The following is a 25,083-nucleotide window of genomic DNA, read 5'->3' on the forward strand; positions in this document are numbered from 1 at the left end:
ACCCATCAACACATAATGGTAAACCTAAAAATAAATTTAACCGGATGAGAAAAAGTGATACTAACTCACTTGATTGTGTACGACAGCAAAATATAATAGTTATTGAAATAGAAACTCATATACTATCTCTTTCCCCAGACTTGGGAAAGACTTAAGACTTTGGTGTTCGAATTCATAGGTTCAAACGATACCCAATAATCTTGTCCTCATTATTACCTTAAAATGATTCATATTGATCATTCATATAAATTTGTATTTTATTCATTCATGTATAATTATTTACTCAAAATTAAAATTTTATAATATTAATGTTAGGAAATATTCTGCAATCATTTAGCAGATTCATAGGATATTTAGTATTTACTATGATTGATTGTATTACCATATATGTAGCCTTGTATTTATTACATTTCCATTCTGTGTATTGTAATTGTACTATAAATAAAAGATACCCACTTTGTTGGTTCATTACACCAAAATATATTCAAGATGGTATCAAGACCCAAAACAGATCCTTTTCTCTTCTTTCTTTATGATGGCATCTTCTTCACCCACTTCTCCAAAAAACACCACACCCGCCACTCCTTTCTCTACGGAAAACACCACACCCGTCACTTTGGTGCTCCCCCTCCAGCCACCCTCAATTTCTAATATCCAAAAATTTGTACCTCTTGAACTTACTTACTTGAACTATCTCACTTGGAAAAAGGTTTTCAAACCTTTCTTGCGTAGCCAAAATCTTTTGAACGTTGTGGAAGGTTCTGTCCCCTGCCCCGATCTCACTCATCCACAATACACATTATGGATTCAATGTGACACAACTGCTCATAGTTGGATCAATGTGACGTTGTCGCCATCTGTCCTTGACACGCTTCTAAATTACAATTGTGAGACTTCTCATCAAGCTTGGAGCATGCTAGAGAAACTTTTTCTTGACCATGTTTCTTCCTCTATGATCCATCTTAAAAATAAATTTCAAAATTTCAAGAAAGGATCTCTTTCAATGGAAGAATATTTACAACAGTTGCATTCTCTATCAAGTGCACTATCTGCCATCGGCAAACCAATATCAGACGAGGACCTTGTTGCTCAAACTTTGCAAGGCTTACCCCCTTCATACAGAACATTTGTTTCTGGACTAAATGCAAATAGGCCATTTCCCTCATATTTTGCCCTACATCCTCGTCTTCTTGCTGAAGAGGAACACATCAAAGCCATTTCATTTGATGATTCTCAGCAATCAGTGGCGCTCTTTACTGCAGCCAAAAATACTAACGATAATCAACAAAATCAAGGTCGTGGCTCCAATCAAAATCGTGGTCGTGGGAGATTTCATAATAAGAATCATCGTCGCGGATCTGGCGTAACAATTATCATACAAATTTTAATAATTCTACTCGTGTTGCTCCAAGCATACTTTGCCCTCCACCGAATCCAAATGCGACTAAATCGATGACATAATGTCAGATTTGTTTTCACTACAATCATACAACTTTGGAATGTCGCAATCGTTTTAATCATTCTTTTGTTCCACAAAATTTTCCCAGAGGTTTGGCAGCAATGAGCCTCGAAGAAGTACCTTCAACAATCTGGTATCCTGATACATGGGCTTCTTCACACATGACTGGAAATCCGAATGTTCTTTCTGATCCCATTCCATATCAAGGTAATGCGCAAGTGATGGTTGGTAACGGTAATCTACTTCCTATCTCTCATGTTGGTCATTCTTTTCTTCCTACTTCTAAGCAGCCTTTGCTTCTTAAAAATATTCTTCTTGTTCCTCAACTCAAGAAAAATTTATTATCTATTCATCGCCTTTGTGTCGACAATAATTGTTATGCTAAATTCACTGACTCTTCTTTTTCCGTTAAGGATCCGAGGACCAACCACACATTGCTCCAATGTAGGAACTCACGATCTCTCTATCCGTTTTCATCTTCTTCAAGCTTCATTCCGTCAACAAGTCCCACTGCTTTCTTTGGATCCGCTTCGCAATGTTCATTGTGGCACAAGTTCCTTGGGCATCCTGGAAAACTTGTGCTTGATGTATTATCGCGAAATAAAGTTATTTCTAGTTCTTCATGTTTTAATCCTTCTACGTGTAATGTTTGTCATTTGGGCAAATAATCTAGGCTCCCATTTTCAAGTTCTACAAGTACAACCAATAAAGCATTCTTTCTAGTTCACTCTGATGTTTGGATTTCCCCTACTGTGTCCAACTCTGGTTATCGTTATTATGTGCTTTTTGTGGATGATTATACCAAATTCTCTTGGACCTATCTCATGCGGCAAAACTCTGAAACTTATAGCAAATTTCTTGAATTTTATAATATGATATCTAATGTCTTTGATTCATCAATTTCATATTTCCAATCTTATGGGGGTAAAGAATACGATAATACTCAATTTAAATCCTTTTTCCGTGATAAGGGTATTATTCACCAATTTTCTTGCCCGTATACTCCCCAACAAAATGGTCATGCCGAGCGCAAACACCGCCACCTCAATGATGTCATTCGTTGCCTACTTTTTCAATCTAATGTCCCTGCGTCGTTTTGGCCTGACGCTCTACTTTATGCTACTTATATTATTAATAGGCTACCACGTCAAAATTTGAAGTTCTCCTCACCATTTAAATGTTTATTCCAAAAAGAACAAGATTTATCTCTTGTAAAAAAATTTGGGTGTCTTTGTTATCCACATACTGCCTATGGTCATGTCTAGAAACTCAATCCTCGTTCTACTCCTTGCTTATTTTTGGGGATTTCACTAGATCACAAGGGATATAGATGCCTTGATCCCTCAACTAATAAAGTTCTAATTTCTAGGCATGTAAAATTTGTAGAAGATATGTTTCCTTATCCCGCTATGTTTCCTAAATCTAGTTCTACTACATTTCCTGCCAACTTTGATTTTTTCCACAACTCAACTTCTCCTACATCATCTCCTAATATTTCTCCTTCACCTACCCATGTATTTCTCCCCTCAAATTATGGGATTCGTACGCCACCTTCCAATATAAAGTCCCTTCCCAACTCAAATTCGACTTTTCCTTTAATATCAACCAATTCTCATGCCAACAGACTTCCTGATTTACATAACTCTCCTAATTCTTCTCCATCTAATAACTCTCCTAATTCTTCTCCACCTAATAATTCTCCTAATTCTTCTGCATCTAATAATACTTAATTCTCCGAATAGTTCTATCGCTAATAATTGTCCAAATTCTTCTACAACTAATAATTCTCATAATTCATCTCCCTCAAGTAATTCTCTAAACTCATTTCCCTCTAGTAATTCTGCTCACTCGTCCCAATCAACCTCTTTTTCTCGAGTGGTTGCTGCTCAACACTCTAAAATTCATGGGATGACAACTCGCTCTATGACGGGTCCTTTGAAGCCAAAAGTCTTACCTTCCTTACTAGTAGTGTCCTCCCCTATTCCATGTGAGCCTTCTTGTTACTCTGAAGCTGTAAAAGATCCATCTTGGAGAGATGCCATGAGCGCCAAATATAACGCTCTCATTTTGAATAAGACTTGGACATTAGTTCCTCTTTCTCCTCATCACAATTTGATTGGTAATAAATGGGTATTCAAGATTAAAAGAAAAGTTGAGGGACAGATTGAGCTCTACAAGGCTCGTTTAGTTGCCCAAGGTTTCTCCCAACAACCTGGAATTGATTATGGTCAAACTTTTTCTCTAGTTGTCAAACCTTTTACTGTACGCTTGGTCCTTTCTCTTGCACTCTCTCAGAATTGGACCATGCGACAACTAGACATATCTAATTCCTTCTTGCATGGAAATTTGGCATAAACAATTTATATGCGCCAACCTCGAGGTTTCATCCATCCAGATTATCCAAATTATGTTTGCAAGCTTAATAAGGCATTATATGGGTTAAAGCAATCTCCTTGTGCTTGGTTTGAGGGCCTTACCACATTTCTTTCTGATTTGGGTTTCAACCAAAGTCGTTCAGATCATAGCATGTTTCTATACTCATATGCAGGTACTCATATTAGTATTCTCTTATATGTTGATGACATTGCTATCTTTGGTTCTTCTCCTCATCTTATTCAGAAGATAATTGATGCTATGAAATCTGAGTTCTCCCTGAAGGATTTGGGTCCATTGAGATTTTTCTTAGGGGTTGAAGTCACTCCTAATTCTGATGGAATAATGCTGCTCCAAAGAAAGTATATTTCAGATTTGTTAGTTCGGCATAATTTGTCTGAATCAAAGCCAGTGAGTACTCCCTTACATAGTAAGCAAAATTGGCACACTCCTGATTCTCCCCTTTTGAAGGATTCGACTGATATCGAAAAATGGTTGGAGGATTACAATATTTGGCTTTCACACGACCCGATATCCAGTGTGCTGTGAACTTAGTGTCACAGTTTCTCCATCAACTTCGCCATGCTCATCTGCATAACGTCAAGAGAATTTTTCGCTACCTTCGAGGTACTGTTGATTTTGGTCTACAACTCTAATGCGATTCATCACCTAATCTTCTTGTTTATTCTGATGCCGATTGGGCGGGATGTCAATCTAGTCGACGTTCAACCTCTGGTTATTGTGTGTTCTTTGAAAGAATCTTATTTCTTGGTCAGCTAAAAGCGGCCAAGTAGCACGTTCAAGTATCGGCCGAATATCGTGCTCGGCTCTCTTGCGTCAAACTCGAAGTCACATGGATTCAACAACTATTGTGTGATTTATACATTTTCTTGAAAGAGCTCTGCTCGAGCTATCGTGATAACATTGGCGCATTATATCTTGCTCAAAATCCAGTGTTGCATTCTCGAACGAAGCATGTATCTATAGACTATCATTTTGTTCGTGAGAAATTTGCCTCAGGAAATCTTCTAGTTCATCATGTCTCATCTTCCCAGCAACTTGCAGATATATTTACTAAGTCATTACCTTCTACCAGATTCACCGATTTGGTTAGCAATCTGAACGTTCGAACCTTCCGCTCAGATTGAGGGAGGGTGTTAGGAAATATACAGCAATCATTTAGCAAATTCATAGGATATTTAGTATTTACTATGATTGATTGTATTACCATATATGTAGCCTTGTATTTATTACATTTCCATTTTGTGTATTGTAATTGTACTATAAATTCAAGATACCCACTTTGTTGGGTCATTACACCAAAATATATTCAAGTATTAATATTATTTTATAAAATAGTATATTATATGACTTGGCATACACGTGCAACGCACGTGCCGAGAAACTAGTATATTGAAAAGAGACAAGTAAAGAAAAATATGCTTATCCAACTACCTATTTGTTTGAAGGAGAATGAGTTGTAAGAAGGGGCACAATGTAGAAATGGGGAGTGGTGTTGGTTGTCCTGTTGAACATGAAATTAAGAAGATGTGGGATATACAGAGTCCTCCGAACACAACCTAAGTCTTAAATTCTTGTTGCCCGAAAAACGTAAGGTGCACCTCAAAATTGAAAAAAAGAATGGGAATTTGTGTTGACTGTTGATAGAGGAGGTTGAGACTGGTGAAGAAAAAAGCTCAGGGTTGGACTTATGACAGTCTGCGTTCAGTGGCGAATTCAGGATTTTGACTCAGGGGGTTCGGAAAAAACAACAAAAGTTAAATATAAAAAATAATGTTGTTACTGGGAATCGAACCTAGGATGCTAGATTCAATTTGAACACCCTGAACCACTTGAGCTAACCTTTTGCATTTGTTCAGGGTGTTCAGAAGTTAATATATGTACATAAACACAAAAAATCTACCCTATACATACACTGTAATTTTTCGCCGAGTGAACACCCTCGGCAGCCTCTAAATCCGCCCCTGTCTGCGTTCAGAGGGCTATCGTCAAAATGTTCCGATATTGTTGATTTTAGAGAATTTTGATGATTAATACTCAATGAATGGATCTAATAAAAATTGAATTAGTGTTGAATCTTAAATATGTTCATTTTATAAAGCTAAGTAGGTTGTATGAATTTTGGTTGAAGGTGACACGAATAAGTACTTAGGTAGGTTTTCTAATCTTAGTAGGCAAAGATTTTCATGCATAGGTATAATAGGAGAAATTCGATGCATTAATGAAGTAGTTTTAAATTGTCGATTGCACAAGGAAAGGTTGTATTTCCGTATTCACAAGGTTTTGAGTTGGAGGAGCAATCAAATTATGGAAAGTCGTGTGCCTACTATCGAAAGTTCTTAGGGCGGCATAGTTTCTTTTATTTCAAGTTTTAGTTAATTTGATTTCTTATTTGCTTTTGAATTACATGTGCTACTAACACTCTTGCTCTTGCACATATAAATTGTGTAAATGGAGTAGTCATTTTGGCGAACTGATATATTTTTTTTTTTTTGCCGTTCTAGAGAAAACAAGAAAAGTCATTTACTACACTTTTTCAAACCTATGCTTATTATGCTAATTAGTGGAGTGCCAATTAAGTAAAACATTTAAGGAAATTTAAATGATATTTTAGATTAATACTTCTGTGAGCAAGTCTATTAAATGTTATGCTTTAAGCGGGTGAATTTTCTTAAAAGAATTGAAAATAGTAAGAAACTAATTAGAGAGACATGGGAGAAGCAAGCAGACGAATAAAAAACAAGCAAAGAACTATTTATCTTACTTTGATTACTTCACTCTTTCCGCAATCATTCCCTGTTGATGGCTTTAGACGACCTTTGGCAAATTAAAATAATGTATCCAATGGGAAGGAAAAGATATAGTATCTCTTTACACCTTATCTTTTTTATATTTAAAGAATATACATATTTTTAAAACCAGAATGGAGTCTTTATGATCCAAAAGAAACGGACAATATGATCGAGATTTGATGATTAAGCCGTTTTGATGTATTGACAAAAACATAAGTTCGGAAGTAGTAATCTAAAGGAATGTTGTTATCAGACACCAAGATATATATGTTAAATGATGACATAGTGGGATGCATACACACCTATCAGATAAAATTTAATATTGTTCCTTTTTTTTTGTTTCGTTGATAAAATTATTCTGCACCTCTGAAACTTGAGAAAATAACTAATCAAGATAATGGTAAAAAACACACCTAAAGTATAACTTCTTTCTGCATGTTTTTTATCTAAACTGTCATGTGTTTAGGTCTCCTGCCTGAACTATCACCAACTATATATTTATCAAAACACATCTCGAAATTTGAAAAGATGTGTTGTGAGTAGGCCCTAGTTGTGGGATATACAAAGTCGACAATCTAAGGTGTAAAACATATATGATGTGAACCCCATGTATTGAGCTTCATGAAGCTCTAGTCCCAACTGTACTTTTCTATATAATGGTTGATGTACTGAAAATATGAAGTGGTGGCCATATTTCTTTTATTCACTTGCAATTTTCAAGGGAAACTAATCCTCATATAGCGTTCAAATTAATAAACACATAAAATTGAAGAGAAAAAAAGATTACCCCTCAAACTCATTTATGTACGGTTTTAATTCATTTAAATTAGTTTGTAACTACCTTGGTTCCTTAGTGAATTTTTGGTTTTTTGCTCCAAGACCAATTATCAATTGATTGGAAATGCTAGAATTGAAAATCGGGAAAGCAGGTCTTACATTAATATTCTCCTTTTTTGTTTGTTACTAACAATATACTATGTAACAAAAATATTTTTAACATATAACTGATGTACCAATTAATAGATCAAACAAATGAAAATTCATCATGTACAGCTTCTGAGATGCGGATTTGTTTGTTTATTTATTTATTACTTATTTATTTTGTTTCTTGCGAAGAGACATATTTTCCTTATTACATAAGTGTGAGACGTGGAACGATCGTGATTTAAAATCTGTCGTTCAACAGTATAAATTTCTATGATATTTTAATCACACTTAAATATGATCGAATATGTATTTGAGTGGGAACTAATGTTATGAAACCTTCCCAGATATTCTATTTATGATTGCGAACCAAAAATAGTGTAATTTAAATGAAAGACACTGACAACATATATTTTTTGTTTTGACAATGGGGATAGTGATATTATATTCATGAGTTATTACAAATTGGAATTTCAATCGCCAATAAATTAAAGTTCCTACATAATACTTATCGAAAGTAGATAAAGCATAAGGAGGAAGGTGCAAATAATGTAGTGGATGCCATATATTGACAACATATATATACAATATAAAATTAACCTATCAAAGCAAAGACAAAAACAAAAAAAGGCCTCATACATAGACGGCTCTAACTTGTTCAAAATTTTAATTTAAACACATTAAATTAAGGGAAAACTACGTATATATACATGTTAAGGAGAAATATTTACGAAACGTAACGACAGTTTTCCTTATTTACAAAACATAACGATATATTACGAAACATGACGGATTTTCATATATTTTTTGTTTTTTTATTTTTTTTCCAGAAAATATATATTTTTTTAAAAAAATAATTTTTATATATATTTTTTAAAATTTTTTAATTTTTTTTTTGCTCAAAGGCTTAAAAAATTACCTCAAATTTCTGTGTATGAAATATGTATGTGTGAGCGAAATTTTTAATATAATTTTCATATACAAAATTTTGAGCGAAAACTTTAAGCCTTGAATATTGTATGAAAATTGTTACAATGTTATTGTAGTTGTATTAATTTTCCGTAAACCTAATATGAACTTTATATACAAAAAATGTGAATGAAATTCTAAGTCTTGAGGAGATATACACATTTCATACTATTCTCATGCATAAAATTTTGAGCGTAATGTTTAAGCCTTGATCAAGGTATACACATTTCATACGTTCTTCATACATAAAATTTGAGCGAACTTTTTAAGCCTTGAGCAAGATATACACATTTCATACACAAAAATTTGAGCGATTATTTTAAGTCTTGAATATTGTATCAAAGTTGTATACAATGTTATTGTAGTTGTATTAATTTTACATAACATGAACTTTATACACGAAAATGTGAATAAATTTTAAGACATGAGCAAGATACAAATTTCATATTGTTTTCATACACACAATTTTGAGCGAATTTTTTAATCCTTGAACGAGATATACATATTTCATACATTTTTCATACCGTTTTCATACACTAAATTTTGAGCAAACTTTTTAAGTCTTGAGCGAGATATACACATTTCATATGACTTTCATACATAAGTTTTTGAGCAAAAAAAATATTAATTTAAAAAAAAAAATTAAAAAAATGATTTTTTAAAAAAATAAAAAATAATTTTTAAAAATATATTTTTAAAAAAAATAATTTAAAAAATATAAAGCACATTTTGTATAGGATTTGTAATGTTATGTTTTGTAAATATAAAACTATCGTCACGTTTCGTAAATATTTCTCCTTAAGATGTATATATATGTCAAAGACCCTTAAATTAAACTTATGATTTATTGAACACCTAATTTATGCTTAAACTGTGGCTATTAAACACGACACACTTACATGGCATAAGCATACTTTCAGTGATTGAGCCTCACTTTTGCGCATCATCATAATCTTTCTCCTTCTAGATTGAGCCCCATTTTGTCAGCCACTTTCCGAAAAATTATCTCAATAAATACTGACAGGGATTATGATAAACAACACACATGAAGCATCATATTTTTGGGAGTTTTCTGTTTGTAAATCCTATCTGAACTATCATCAATTATTTATCAAAATACACCTCGACTAGTATCTAATGGTGCGTAGTGTACACTTTTTTTTTTATTTAAAAATGGTGACAAATAGCACTCCACGCGGATAATTAAAGGAATTAATTGAAAATTTTTTAAAAAAATGAAATTAAGCGATAATGGTTAAAAAACACACCTGAAATATAACTTTTGCGAGTTTCATACTTGAACTCTCAGGTATTGCGTTTCTTACCTGAACTATCACTAACTATTTACCAAAATACACCTCGTAATCAATGAGACAACTACCATGTGGACGAAATGTTACAGACAAATTAAGCTGTCATGTGCCTTTTGGCAATGTATTCAAACAGTTGGTCAGCTTTGACGTATGTCTTGATAAATAGTTGGTGAGAGTTCAGGTAGGAAACACAAACATCTCATAGTTCAAGTAGAAAACTCGCAAAAAAGTGATACTTCGGGTGTCCTTAAGACCATTATCTCATACTTATAATATCATATATTGTGATTTCACTATGAAGTTTCGCAAATATATAATCTGTGAGTAATCTATTGAAATACTGTCGCGACTCAAATTCAAATACATTACTAGATACAAGCGAACCAAACCCATGTCATGAGAATCCCATTTGTATGTTCTTAATAGTGAAAGTTGAACCAAGCTTCGTAGCTAGCGGTGAAATCTAGACGTGACATCATTCAATTTGACTAATATTCGAGCTAAATTGAATTAGACTAATTTAATATTTTAAAATTAAAATTTAGTTTTTTTTTTTGGCTGAGAAAATTTAGATAGTAAAAAAATATATAAAAAGTATTATAAGTTTTTAATTCTTTTCGTACATCTTAAAAAACACTTAAAATTCATGCAAAAAGTAACAACATTACTTTGGAAGGTATGCCTTATGAACTAGAGGAGCTCAGGCACGAAAAAAGGAAAGTTAGTAATTTATATAAAACCTTAATGCTTATGCAGCCCCCAAAACTTATTCCTTTTTCCATTTTGGCACCTCAACTAAATGTTATTCCTATTGAACCCCTGAACTCGTTCTCAAGTGTGTCGATCAAACCCTCTAAATCTAATTTTTATTAAAAGCAAAAATTAAATTGTAGTAATGAAGATGAAATAATATTTTAGACGTGTGGTAAGCTATCCTTTAGGTCATGGATGTGTCGATTTCTGCTGGTTCTGCTTTTCCACTGCCAACTTAATTAAAAGCTTACTTTTTCCCCCCTCTCAATTGCTGCTAATCTTAGCTAAAAGATTGCATAATTAATTTAGAATATATAATAGCATGTTGCTACATTAAAGATCACTACCCAAAACGCGCGTTTTAGCCACGCTGGAAACCGTGGCTAACACTACTTCCCCACGGTACCTTAGCCACAATTGCCAGCGTGCCCATCAAGGGTGTCGCCAGAACATTAGCCACGGTTTTAGCATCCGTGGTAACATTCTTTTAGCCACGGTTTACTGCAAAAATAGCCACGGTCCTTCCACGGGTAAATATGACAACAGAAATTAGCTCATACAAATTAGCCACGGTTCAACCATGGCAAAAATATACATTTCTTTTAAAAAAAATACAATTATTTCCCTACAGTTTTCTGCCATCAATACATAACTGATAAGCATTCACTGATACACTGATCATAATACACAAATAATTGCTATAATGATCAAAGTTCCAATGTTTAAGGCATTAAAAAAATCAAAAGAGTCTCTAGCTAGCCATGTCACCAGTTCCAGAGTAGGGATGCTGTGTGTTTCGAAAGCAGGCGAATTTCTGCTTGAACTCTTGTAGATGGTTATTTGAAAGCAGCTTCTTCCGCCACAAAGATCATATATTTACATATGAAATGTCACTTATAAATTACAAATACTCAAGTAACAAGTCAGTTTGGCAAGAAAAAATGTGCCAGTAACAAAATATACAAATATAAAAGATTCTAACTTACAGCAGCCTAAGAAGATTATTCAACATCATAAGGGAGAAGACAATTACACAAAGCCTTAAATACAATTTCTTACCTTCACTTATTCAAGACATAGACATTGTATCCTTATATACACAATATCCTTATATACACAATGATCATAAAGTAAGCATCATTTACAAATTCTGAGCCAGTAACACTAACAGAGTATAAACTACTTCCCAGGTCTCTCTGGTTTTCTTCCCTTTTTCTAGTTTCCACAGCAGTAACCCAAGGAATACCGCCTCCCATGTTCAAGTGGCTCTTGAGAACCGATATAGCTTAGTTATAGGCATTCCAGTTTAACATTAATGGTGTAAAGGACAAGACATTAAATGGAATCCTTTATTTCATGCTCTTTGATACTCTTAAAGGCCTTCTTCTATAATTATTCTATTTTATCCAAGGAAGCAGGCCAATTGCCAAGCTTATAAAGAGGCACCAGAGTCAATAACATGTTGAACTGTAGGTCATTTCCATTCACTTTATGTTCAGGCTAACCCTTAACTGCAGTCATACCGAAGCCTCTTAGACCCCCTCCTTTCTTCTTTCCTTTTCATTGTCATGTTCTTTTCTTTTTTATGTCATTACATGACTGAGTTTCGTGAACTAATCCTACATTGTGTGGTCCACTTAAGATCAGGTCATTTTACTTACTCATCGTTCTGGCTATTCTAGAAACAAATATCTTCACTAAAATCTCATACAAAGTTACACAACTTTACTGCAGTAATTTGTGATCACATACATGTTCGGAATAAATATCCTTGAATTAGAAGAAAGTGAAATAACAGAGCAACATCATTATTACTATTTTGAAGGAGAAAAGACATCACTGGTCTAGGAGGAAACTAAAATAGAATGAAAGGCTTATACAGGCACATCACGCGTGCAGGTAAGCAGCTTCTTCCACCACAAAGGTAATCAGTAGGCAACATTGAAAACTATGACTAGACTTTTTCATGATATCTCATCAAATCCAACCTTCCGCATATCAATCAATCAATCTATCTGGACCTCAATCCCAATACTCATAAATACCAAATAATCTTATGCAGAAGTCGCTGAAAGATTAAATTAAACCAAGAACTCATCATTAGCCATGTCAATAGATTTAACGTGTTCTTGTAGTTCATCCAGCATATCTGTGTGAGGTCATCAGGCCAGATAAGTAATGCAGCTATAGCATGACAAGCAGGGAAACCTATCTTAACTCTTTGTCAAAGACCAAATTTTAACTGTAAAAAGATAAGTAATGCAGCTATAGCATGACATATATAATAATCAGTGATAATACAACGTTTCTAAAAGGAAAAACCTGGATCATATACCAGACGCAGCGCTAGGCAGCGTTCGAAAACACAGGAGCCATTACTTCTATCCACCTGCAATATCAGAGACTTCCTATGACTTTGGCAAAATAATTGAGTTTCTAATTATCTTTTCCATGCAGAAAGGAAGGTTATTGCTGTAAAGTTTCAATTTATGTTCCTAATTATAGTCCTGCAATGTAATGTGTTAAAAATCGATTAATTTCAATATCACAATATCTACCCATTGTTAATCGAAGAGGTGCAAGAGACTAATAGTCTGTTTGGCGAAGCTTTTGGAAAGCAAAAGTGCTCATTTTACAGAGTTGAGGTGTTTGGCCAAACATCTTTTATCGTGTCTCAAAGTAATAATCTTGCCAATCTTTTTGACAAGTTAGATACACTAATGAGATAACCAAAATAAGTTGTAAGCTAAAGCTTTTGGAATTATACTTCTAAAAATGACTAGGTATTCTAAACAAAAAAAGGTCAGAAACCATTGATTTAAACACGTCAATTTTAAAGCCAAACATTTTCAGAATATAGAACCCAAATGGCATAATGACAACAACTCAAACTATAAAATTCAAAGAAACAACAATCAGCAATCACACCAAGATGACATGAAATAAAGAACCCAAATCAAATTACCTAAGCATATAGGTTTCAAAAAGCATATTCACATTGGCATGAAAACAAACAAACACCAAGAGGGTAAATTACAGCAAGGAAACTCACGAGCTCCTTTACAATATTTTCAGAGAATTATAACAGAGCTTGACCCAAATCATAACTTGAGAGAAAAAGCTGAAAATTAACAATCAGTAAAAATATCCAGAAATTTTAACAATAAAACGGCAAAAGAGATAGAAATTTCAGAGATTACATCGCATTAACTTGATTTTGCATTCATGATGAGAAAGGAAGAAGTGAAGAAAGCAATTTTCTTTCCAAAATCATTCCTTTCCCTAAATTCTTCCGAAATTTTGCACAACCAGAAACCCACAAAGGAACCCATTGAAGATTGAACAAAAAATTGACTTGAAAACGCAGAGATTTGTTACCTGAAACAAGTGATTGAGATGCATTCTAGATTCATGCTTCGTCCATTTGTGATGTAGTTGATAATGATTCTCACGAGGTGGCCATCTAAAGAAATGGAAGAGGTTTCTTCTAATTTTGGGACGGCAGACTAAACCCTCAATTTTTGGTTTGAAGAACTAAAACCCAAAAAGATAATACTTTACAGTGTAAATAGATGGGGGGAATGAAAAAAACAAAAGGGAGCGAGTCGAGTTTAATTACCGCCTGATTTGCCCACGCTATTTTAACGTCGGTTTGTTAAACGTAGAAAAGTTTGTATTTTTTGGTTAGTTTTGCCACGGTTTATGAAACCGTGGCTAAAAAACCATGGCTAATGGGCGCTTTTTTAGTAATGGATAGAATACTATGTAAGTGATTAGTTTGATAAGCGCTTGAGGACGAGTTGGGGTTTAATAAACAATCTTAATTAAGGTGTGAAATAGAAAAAAAGAGAGAAAGTTTAGAGGAATTTTGCGTATGACATTAAGCCTTATGTAAATCTAAGGACCAGATTTTACTAGAATGGAGAAAAATTGAAAAGAAATTCAAAAATTTTACAAAAGGACGTGAAAAGAGTAATTCGAAATTCTGTTTCAACTAAACGACACTAGAAAAAAATAAATTAAAAATGCAAAAAGAAATGCTCTAATACTACTATTTTATTGAAAAAGTTTTCAGAAAACAAACAAGACGGATCTCAGTTTATTAATTGTTTTTATTTGTTTTCTTTTTCTTCCCCCTCGACTTGATATGCTAGTCGATAGATTCTTGTTATTAGTTTATATGTATAGTATGGAATCCACGGTAGCTAAAAATTCTTCTGCTTTCGAATAGGATACTATATATATATATACGGTAGCTAAAAATTCTTCTGCTTTCGAATAGGATACTATATATATATATATATATATATATATATATATATATATATATTATATGCATATGCATTTTTTTAAATTTTTTTTTTTTTTTTTCATTTTGACACCTCAACCAAGTGTATTTCCTATTGAACCCCTGAACTCTTTCTTAAGTGTATTTATCAAACACAATCCAACTTACATAGTATTTCATCTTTAATGTAGCAACATGCTAATGTATATTCTAATTTAATTATTCCATCTTTTAGCTAAGATTAGCGACAATTGAGAGGAAAAAAGAGTAAACTTTTAATTAAATTTGCGATGGAAGAAGCGATAAATCTATCACATCCACGACCTAAAAAATTTTCTCTGCATGTCTAAAATATTACTTCACCTTCATTTCCCTAATTTAATTTTCGCTTTTAAAAAAAAAAAATCAGATTTAGAGGGTTTGATAGACACACTTGAGAACGAATTTAGGGGTTTAATACGAACAATACTTAGTTGAGGTGCTAAAATGAAAAAAAAAAAAAAAAAAAAAAGAAAGATAAGTTTAGAAGGCCTCGTATATATTAAGCATTTTTTTTTTTTGTATGTTATATGTATACAAGTAAATCATTTTGAGTAGAGAATTCACTTACAACGTTGTTGACTAGGTTACATATTAAAGTTTATACCTTTTGATTGTAGTCCTTGAAATTGATAAATGATTTAGTTATAAAAGTTTGTCGGCCGTTTGACAATCTTTTAATAGTCTCACTTTTGACCAGGAAAATACCAAAGTCAACTTTGAAACATTAACATGTGTTGGACCAAAAAGGCTTGTTCTCTCTCTCTTTTCTTGGAAGTTCTTAGCAGACAAAAGATTATTTTATCTTTATGTCAATCTTAATTCTTAGTCGTTTGGTTCAAATCAAGGTTAATTCAGGATTATAATCCCACCTCCTATATATAACATCAAAGTTTTGATATAAAATTTATATGGTATTAACTAATATCAATAACCAAAATGTGAACAAATGCATCCAAACAGCCCCTTAAAGGATTATTAAACCTCCAATCAAACAACTTCATGGAAGCAAAATAGTTTCCTAATTAACCAAATTCATTACATATCTATTCTCTTGGCATGTGTATGTCGAATCATATAATACTATCTTGTAAAATAATATCAATATAGATTTTGAGTAAATAATTATACATAACATAAAAGAAAGGATAAACGGTTAAATTTTCCCTTAAATTATGTGAAATGGAACAAATTTGACCTATGTTTATAGTTGGGGTCAAATACAGAGTCGACAATCTAAGGTGTAAAACATATATGATGTGAACACCATATTTTCTGAGGAGTTAGTCATGAAACTCTAGTCCCAACTGTACGTTTCTATACATTAGTTGATGTGCTGGAAATATGAAGTGGTGACCATTCTGGAAGCTCAAAAATGGTCCATAAATTAGGTAACATTTTCATTTAGACCAATTGATGATATTCTGAGGCTAGCAGTAAGACTAGCGATGTTAGGACCGCATATGAATATGATAGGAGAAAGAAATTCTATGCTCTCGAAATTTTATTTGGTTGGGAAAGTCAAAACTCTTGTAAATCTGCTTGATAAAGGATCGTGACAGGGATAGTCTTAGTACCCATCCTTCAAGTTAGGAGACTTGGGCAAACTAAGACGTCCTTACTCGTATTCCACCAACAACTGGCAGTGAGCAGTGGCGGATCCAGGATTGTCACTCAGGGGGTTCGAAAAAATAACAAAAGCTAAATATAAAATATAATATTGTTTGCGGGAATCGGGCACAGACATAGCTAGAACAATTTTGAACGCTCTACCAAAACAGCTAACCTTTACATTTATTCGGGCAGATTCAAAAGTTAATATATGTACGTAAACAGAAAATTGATCCTATATATACATCATGTAAGTTTTTCAGAAGTATTTCGGGTGAACACCCTCAAGCATCCAAATCATCACAAGCGATGAGTTTGTTGTAGATCAGTCATTGCACCTTACTCAATCCAAGGCGGATCTAGAGGGTCGATCACGGATTCACCTAAACTCAATAACTTTTACCAAGATACTCTGTGTGTGTGTGTGTGTATATATATATATATATATATATATAAATTCATTAAATATGTATAAGTGTTTGATTGTAAATTAAGTTACTATCGTGGTATTAATTTAATCGTTATAGAAACTCATACATTCAAATCCTAAATTCATCTCTGGCTCAATACCTGCTTTTCCCTTCCTTATCTTATGGTCTAGTGATAAGGCATCGGTGCAATCGTAGTAGTATCTCTTCAGACAATTTTGCTATATTTCACACACCATTCCGTATACATAGACTCTATGACTAAAGATATTTTTGCTGTGGCGAAATTGTGTGCACAAGTTTTCAGTAAATTGTGTATCACATTTTTTTCTATTCAAATACAGATTAAAAGCCTGATTTAAAAATTTTAAAAAGAAAAAGATTGAAAGCCTGAAAGCGACACGCCACTCTGTAGAGTGACGGCTCTATGACTTAAGATATTTTTGTTATGGCGAATTAATGTGCACAAGCTCTTAGAAAATTGTGTATCACATTCTTGCACGGGGCAAATTGACCAGTTTTGCCTTCAAGTCTATTTTTCATATGCGCGAGACTTTACTAGCTCTTTATAAGTCTAATAAAAAAGTTCTTTCCAATCAATGAGAAACTTTTGTCTTTCACATCCAACAATAAAGTAAGAGAAGAAAAAAAAAATATAAAGAATTTTTGATTTTGCATTACCGATCCATTAATGAAAAATTACCAACAACTACTAGTCTGCTCTCATAACGTAATTTTAAGTTTTGACCCGAACCATTAATATTCAACTCATTTATAAACCATCAAAAATATGGGCAAGCTAGATTATGTTTCATTTTTGTTCAACCCATTTTTAACCTGCCGTGTCACCACTACTGGAAGTGACTACTGGCCTACTGATACTCTGGTCTTGGCCCAGACACAAGAGAATCCTTTGGTGCTTTAATATCTTGTTTAAAACAAAGTATAAATAAGGACCAACAACATTCTGTTTTTGTGAGTTATCTACTCATCTTTGCACTGCTTTTCCAACTTTGATGACAAATACATTGACAAGACAAATACAATTTGATGGTGGCGCATAAAACAGCCACTTGAAAGTTTCACCTAATTGGTTGCTTCAGGGTCAACAAGAATTACAGTAAAAGGGAGAAATCATATTTGTGTTTTGGGTGGGGTAGAGATGAACACTTCATTAGAATTTATTTTTTTCTAAATTTTAATTTTTCTATTAAATTAGAGAACAGGAAAGGGAATAATGAGAATTGAACTTATACGGGAGACTCCTTATGAATTATGATATCACTCCATTGTAAGGGAGACTCCTTATGAATTATGATACCACTACATTGTAAGGTTTGTTGGTGAATTTTGGGGTGTGGGAGGGGGGTGGGGGAGGGGGTTGTGTTTCAATTTTCATATTTATATTACGCCCCTTCCAAAAGAAATGTTATTATACATTTTTATCTCATTGTTAAATAATATTGTTAAAGTTGTACATATAATGTTCTTCCTTTCGTCCTTTCCAAAAAAAAAATGATACTTTCTCCTGTTCAAAATAAGTGTCTAGTTAGTCTTCCTTTTGTCCCTTCGAAAAGGAATGATGCTCCGTTTGGTTTAAAATAAGCGTCTACTGAGCCTTTAACATACCCCTAAAAAATACTAACTCCTAGAAAGAAATAGGTATTTTTACTAAGCTACTCTTAATTAAACACTATCTAATTAATATAATTCTTGATTACATAAAAACTCACTTATCTAAATTTGGGTAAATTTATCAGAAAATAATTAATTCATTCTTAATTATGTAAGTGGATACTTATTTTGAATCAAAATAAAAAGAATAAGTGGTCACTTATTTTAAACTAGGAGAGTACTAATTTTGGATAATGGAGCGACAAACTAAGTTTTTCTTTAATAAACTTTCTTTGAAAAAAATACTTGTGCCTTCTTTTCCATTTCTCTGTTCAATTGGTTGAAAAAAGGACTCAGAATTCAGATTCAAGTCTTCGTGGATGACTAAAATGTAAGGTAAACTTGGAATCCCTCTATTGTAGCTTGGTTATAAAAATTTTGTCTAAACTTTCCCTTGTTAACTTCCTACTACTAGCTGTAATGTCTCTATCTCTCAGGAGACTTCGAGAGAGAAGACAAACTCAATATTGATTCTCCTCCTTTTCTCTACCAATAAATACGGAGAAAAATATGCGAATAGACTTTGGAAATTTTGGAATAATGTAAATCCAATAACTTATGGACCTGTTTTTTATTGGTGGAATTAAAGAAAATAAATTGGCGAAATACATTTACAGCCTCTTAAACTTGCCATCATAATTCATTTAGACAATCAGAACTATCATACGCTTCCGGCTCAAATTTTAGAAAAGTCTCAACATGTGTTTTCAAGTGCTCATTACCTAGATAAGTTAACTGTATAAAATATGTCACCTCTTTCAAGAAGCCGTAAAACCCCATGCTTGATTCTTATTTTCTCTACCACTACTGAGAAAAAGATGGCAAGAGACTTTGGAAAATTTGGAATAATGTCAACCCAAAAACTTGTGCACATGTTTATATTGGTTGAATAAAAGAAAATATTCACTTAGTTTGAAGAGTCTTCAATGGCTAGTCAATAGTCGGTGATGTCTCTCATTTTGCAAGTCTTGAGATACCACTTTTGTCAGCCCTTCTTTTTGATTCTTTCCTAAAGTAGTCAGAGGTATAAAATTCCAAGTCAACGAACGTGTTAAAGGGATAGGATAGATACATACAAAAATGTGGTGCAAAAAAAGAATAAGAATAGAAATTATACTTAAATGCAGAAAACCTAACTTGTACTATTGATTTTGCATAGATCTTATGACAATTTATTATTAGTACCTGAATTCAGAATGGTGGCATTAAATTATTTGTCAGTTTCTTGATTTTCTATCAGTTGTTAATCTTTCATTCAACTCCAAAGCTCTAACCAATCCCAAATAAGTAGCTGCCCCAAGGAATTCAAGTGTGGGATCCTAGGAAACGTAGGCTTTCCTTTCTCTTTATCCTCACAACCTGCTTGTGGGTTGTCCACCATAGATTGCAATATTATGCCATATCCAAATGTTCATTTGGGAGGAAATGTTTACAGTGCTTGGGAACATCGGGAGTTTAATGATGGTTTTCGAGTTTTAGACCATAGGCTTGAGGACTTATTGGGAAAGAACAGTTGTCACTCTTTTGATCAAAGTATATCATTTCCAAGTTCTCCTTCTGTCTCGTTTAGAATCAAAGGACCCAATCTTACCTTGTTCAGATGCAACGACAGTAGCACGAATGATCATTATTTTCGCGACTATCAGAACTTTACTAATTGTAGTGGCTTCAGCATATACTACAAGTATCCGAGTAGAGAACAGGAAGATTCCTGGCATGCACCAGAGGAAGGTATTCCAGATAACTGTTCACCGATTCATTTGCCAATTAAACGGGGAGCACGGTCTCAAAATAGTAGCTTGTTTGATGGCTTAACTGCGAATTTTACAATTCGGTGGAACTTCTCTGATGATTGTAGTAAATGTTACTATGATGGAGGTCGATGTTTAACTGACAGCAACTACAAATTTCTTTGTTCCTTTAATCCCACAGGTAATTTTTTACTTTCAAAGTGAAGTTTATATACTTAATCAATCTTCCCTACTATCGGAAGACTAATTCAAAGTTAAGAGTATGAAACCTAAATTGTTTAGTATTTGATATTTGCTAGTTTCTTTAGTTCATGTCTTAATAAGATTTGTAATCAAAATAATATTGGAATAGATTTTCTAGTTTCTAGTTGAAGTAGGTTTTGCACTATTATAAATAGGGATGCTAAGTACTTATTTTCTGTTGTGGAGAAGTGGAGAAAATTCTGTTTATCATAAAGGACGTATTGAGATTTTAAATAAATTATTTTCCTTCACCTACTTTGCAATATATTTTAGATGTACATGTTATGGCTCCTTATGCTAGTTATATGATACCGTGAGCTTTCTCTAATTCCTCTTAATGTTCATTTTTTGCTCATCTAATGATCTTTCAGTTAGCTCAGAGCAAGCACCAAATCTAACATTTTCATGATTTGCTTTGGTTGCAGCAAAAAGAAAATCAAGGCGAATTCTAGTTATAGGTAACAATCTATAACTTCAAATCCTTTTCATATTACCAGATGTTTTCAATGTACTCCATTCCATTCAAGTATGTTCCTTATTTTGAGATGTCTAACCAGTAACCACTGACAGCTTTGATCAAATTCTATCCGCTTTTCTGTAGCCAATTTTTAAACAAAATCTGATTAGTTTCTGTGTTTGCTTCAGTCTTACTTGCAGTGATTTGCTTGACCTTTTCAATTTGCCTTGGTATTGTTATATGGTGTTTCAAGAAAAGAAAAGGCAGTCGTTCTCACTCTTTCACAAGAAATACATATTCTGATCGAAACGATCTTGAAGGGGGTAGCAAGTACTTTGGGGTCCCTGTCTTCTCCTACTCTACTCTTCAAGAAGCCACCAATAATTTTGATTCCTCCAGAGAGCTTGGAGACGGAGGTTTTGGAACTGTATACTACGGTAATAACTCACTTAAACCAAGTCATGAATTTCCTAACCAAATTTTTTGGAAAGGGATAATTACATTTTTGGACATCTCAATAGCATAATAGCCAGCAAATGTATAGGTTTTGTATATTGAGTATAAATATTATATCATATACACAAACTATACATATAATATACATAATCACTGTATAGGTTTTGTGTATTTTGGCTAGTGCCCTAATTAATTTCCGACAAGCCAAATATGAAAATAGCCCAAATTTGAAAAGCATTGAGCAGAGTTCTGCATTATCGTATCAATGCTTATGGTTTCGTAAAATATTTCATTAGCTAACGATGTATTTTACTTATTAGGTAAACTTCGTGATAGGAGAGAAGTTGCAGTGAAACGCCTCTATGAGCAAAGTTCCAAGAGGATGGTGCAATTTAAGAATGAAATTGAAATTCTTACTCGCTTAAGGCACCAGAATCTTGTTATGCTTTATGGTTGCACATCACGGCATAGTCGTGAACTCCTCCTGGTTTATGAATACATCCCGAATGGAACAGTTGCTGATCACCTGCATGGCGAGAAAGCAAAGAACGGAACCTTTATATGGTCTATCCGCATGAAAATTGCCATAGAAACTGCTAGCGCTTTAGCTTATCTCCACGCTTCTGACATAATACACCGCGATATTAAGACTTGTAACATTCTTCTTGACAACAATTTCTGCGTAAAAGTTGCAGATTTTGGGCTCTCGAGACTTTTTCCAAATGATGTAACTCATATATCAACTGCACCTCAGGGGACACCTGGATATGTTGATCCAGATTACCATGCATGCTTTCAGCTAACTAGTAAAAGTGATGTGTATAGTTTCGGAGTTGTGCTTATTGAGCTCATATCATCATTGCTTGCTGTGGATATAAGAAGGCATAGGGATGAAATTAGTTTGGCTAACTTTGCAATAAGCAAGATTTTGAAATGTGCATTTGAGGAATTGATCGATCCGTCTCTTGGTTACAAGTCCGATCCTGAAGTTAGGAGAATGACTACTTCAGTTGTAGAGCTAGCTTTTCGATGTCTCCAACTTGAAAAGGAGATGAGGCCAACAATGGATGAAGTGTTAGAAATTCTAAAGGCAATTCAGAGGGGCGAGTCGGAAAACCAGAAGGAAGAGGATATTAACATCATTGATAATGAATCAGAAGATGATGCACAATTGATGAAATCTAAATTACCTGTTTCACCGAATTCTGTGAATGATAAGTGGTTTAGCTGCTCTGCCACAGCTAGTATTAGCGGGTGAAATTCCTTAGATGTCAATGATAACTTCATTAATTTTCAACTTTCACTCTCTTCTCATTCTTTTTGGCTCGTGTTTGTTTATCAGTGGCGATAATCCAAAGATTCAACGGTCACCAGCTTCACTTTAAAATCAACAAAAAATATATTGCTTTGAGTAGGATATGAACTTGGCTCCTTCATAGCTTAGTCTAAAGCTTACAACCTTTTAACCAAAGCACTAAGATCTTTAATTATTTCCTGGGTGCTATTTATTATTTCTTTAAGTATGAAGCGTACATGCCTATATCTTGCAGACTTGGTCCAAGCATAAGCTTTCCATTCTACATTCAGAAAACCTGCAGGACTCTTTTTGTCTAAACTGTAGTGAATTAGTTGAAGTTTAACTACATTAGAAGACAGTTAAAAGTAAGTCATTTCAAGGATTTTACGTGAAGAAATATGGGAACAACGAAAAATAAGAAAAAATTATACCTAAGAGAGCAAATTTATCATTGTACTACGCAAATAGGATCAAAATTTACTCCCTATACTTCGCCCGTACTCTTGGCTCTATTAGGCAGGGGACATATTTGAAAAAAAAGGCTATGTGTAGAGTAAATTTGTCCGAAAAGTATAGCTGAGGTTAACTCGTAAACTATTTTTGAGAGCAGGGGATAAATTTGACCCCTTTTCCCTTCTTATAAATACCATATGTTCAATTCTTTAATCGTACAAGTGACGGATGTATTTCCAATATCAAGAACCTGACACTTAACAATGTTTGCAATCTACTATTTGTACTATTGTACTTTAGTTAGTGAATTTTTTAATACATGTATACGAATCAAAATTACTACGTTAATCATAACTTACGCACTAAATCCCCTAGATGAGGTGGATACAAACATTGGAGACCGTGTTCAAAAATAAGATAAAAAAAATACTAAGTGATTTATCCCCATGCCTAAGCCTTGATGGCAGTAGATATGCCAGAGTTGTGCTAATGAGAGGTAACAACTATCCGTGGAATAATAAGGTGTAAGGCAAGAACCGAATTCGAACAACATCATTTATAAAAAAAAAAAAAAAAAAAAAAAAAAAAGGTTTGAACTTTCTTTTGAATAGTTTTATGTGGATAGTAAAATGGAACTTTCCTAAAGTAGAGGTATAAAATTCCAAGTCAACTAACGTGTTAAAAGGGATGGGATAGATACATACAAATGTGGTGCAGAAAACAGGGATAAGGCATTATTACCCTCAGGCCCCACATACCCGAACTTTACGACACGCTACCTTTTCTGCGTGCACGCCACCCTAAACTTATTTAAAACGGAATAATTCTGCACTCAAATGTCGTACGTGGCAAGGACAGTGTGTTTTTCACTCTCTTTGAGAGAGTGAAAACATAAAAAGCGGGAAAATTAATTTTTTTTTAAAAATCGTATTTTCTTAAAATATGAAAAATAAATCAGTTTTTAAAATATAGTTTTAAAAAGCGGGTTTTCCACATTTTAAAAAAAATATTAATTTTTCCAAAATTTTATAAAAAATTATATTTTCACATTTTGACACAAAACACTTTTTGGATTTTATTTGAAAAATAAAAAGTGTCCCACAATAAATTAAATCCGTAAAATAAGATTTTTTAAGAGTATTTTAAAAAATAATCAAGTTTTCATATTTAACAAATCCTTTTTTCCATATTTTAAAAAACAATCATGTTTTCAAGCCCCAAACGAGTTTTTAAAAAAAAAATCAAAATTTCATTTTTTTAAAAGGTTTTTGAAAAAATCTTTTTTTTTAAAAAAAAGAAAATTCGCTTTTTAATCCATGTTTTCAATTTTTTTTTTAATTTTAAAAAATTCAAATTTTCATTTAAAAAAAATTATTTTAAAAAATCATTTTTTTAAAAAAATTCAGTTTTTTATTTTTTAAAAAAAATTGACAGCGTAAAGCCGAAAAAAATTAAAACAAATAAATACACATGTGGTAAGGAGAGGCTGTATAATACTTTCTCCCCACAGTGAGAGGCATCGGCGTTTAGGGAGGTAATTATTCCGCTTTTAAATAAGTTTTAGAGGGTAATAAATTATGAAGAATAAGGTAATGCTGTAGCAGCTTGTGATAGTTCAGGAGGTAATAGTGCCTTATCCCAAAAGAATAGAATCGAAATTATACTTAAATGCAGTAAAAAACCTAACTTGTACTATTGATTTTGCACAGAACTTATGACAATTTATTATTAGTACCTGAGTTCAGAATGGTGGCATTAAATTATTTGTCATTTTCTTGATTT

The 25,083-nt window shown here is 33.2% G+C and overlaps 1 protein-coding gene, 1 long non-coding RNA gene and 1 pseudogene across 2 annotated transcripts; 2 read left to right on the forward strand and 1 right to left on the reverse strand.

The window, feature by feature from the left end:
• The window catches only part of LOC132061451 (LEAF RUST 10 DISEASE-RESISTANCE LOCUS RECEPTOR-LIKE PROTEIN KINASE-like 1.1), an 82,732-nt pseudogene that overhangs the window by 50,089 nt on the left and 7,560 nt on the right, over window positions 1-25,083 (forward strand).
• On the reverse strand, window positions 11,127-13,101 carry LOC132059925 (uncharacterized). The gene is made up of 2 exons (XR_009415778.1): window positions 12,927-13,101; window positions 11,127-12,753 (listed from the first exon to the last, which is right to left on the reverse strand). It is a non-coding gene; the product is annotated as an uncharacterized LOC132059925 (long non-coding RNA).
• Window positions 19,899-22,867, forward strand: LOC132059920 (LEAF RUST 10 DISEASE-RESISTANCE LOCUS RECEPTOR-LIKE PROTEIN KINASE-like 1.1). The gene is made up of 4 exons (XM_059452761.1): window positions 19,899-20,576; window positions 21,064-21,096; window positions 21,284-21,532; window positions 21,872-22,867. The coding sequence occupies exons 1-4, from the start codon at window positions 20,039-20,041 to the stop codon at window positions 22,807-22,809; spliced, it is 1,758 nt and encodes a 585-aa protein (XP_059308744.1). The 5' UTR covers window positions 19,899-20,038; the 3' UTR covers window positions 22,810-22,867.

This window comes from Lycium ferocissimum, chromosome 6, assembly GCF_029784015.1.
Source record: "Lycium ferocissimum isolate CSIRO_LF1 chromosome 6, AGI_CSIRO_Lferr_CH_V1, whole genome shotgun sequence".
Taxonomy (NCBI): Eukaryota; Viridiplantae; Streptophyta; class Magnoliopsida; order Solanales; family Solanaceae; genus Lycium; species Lycium ferocissimum.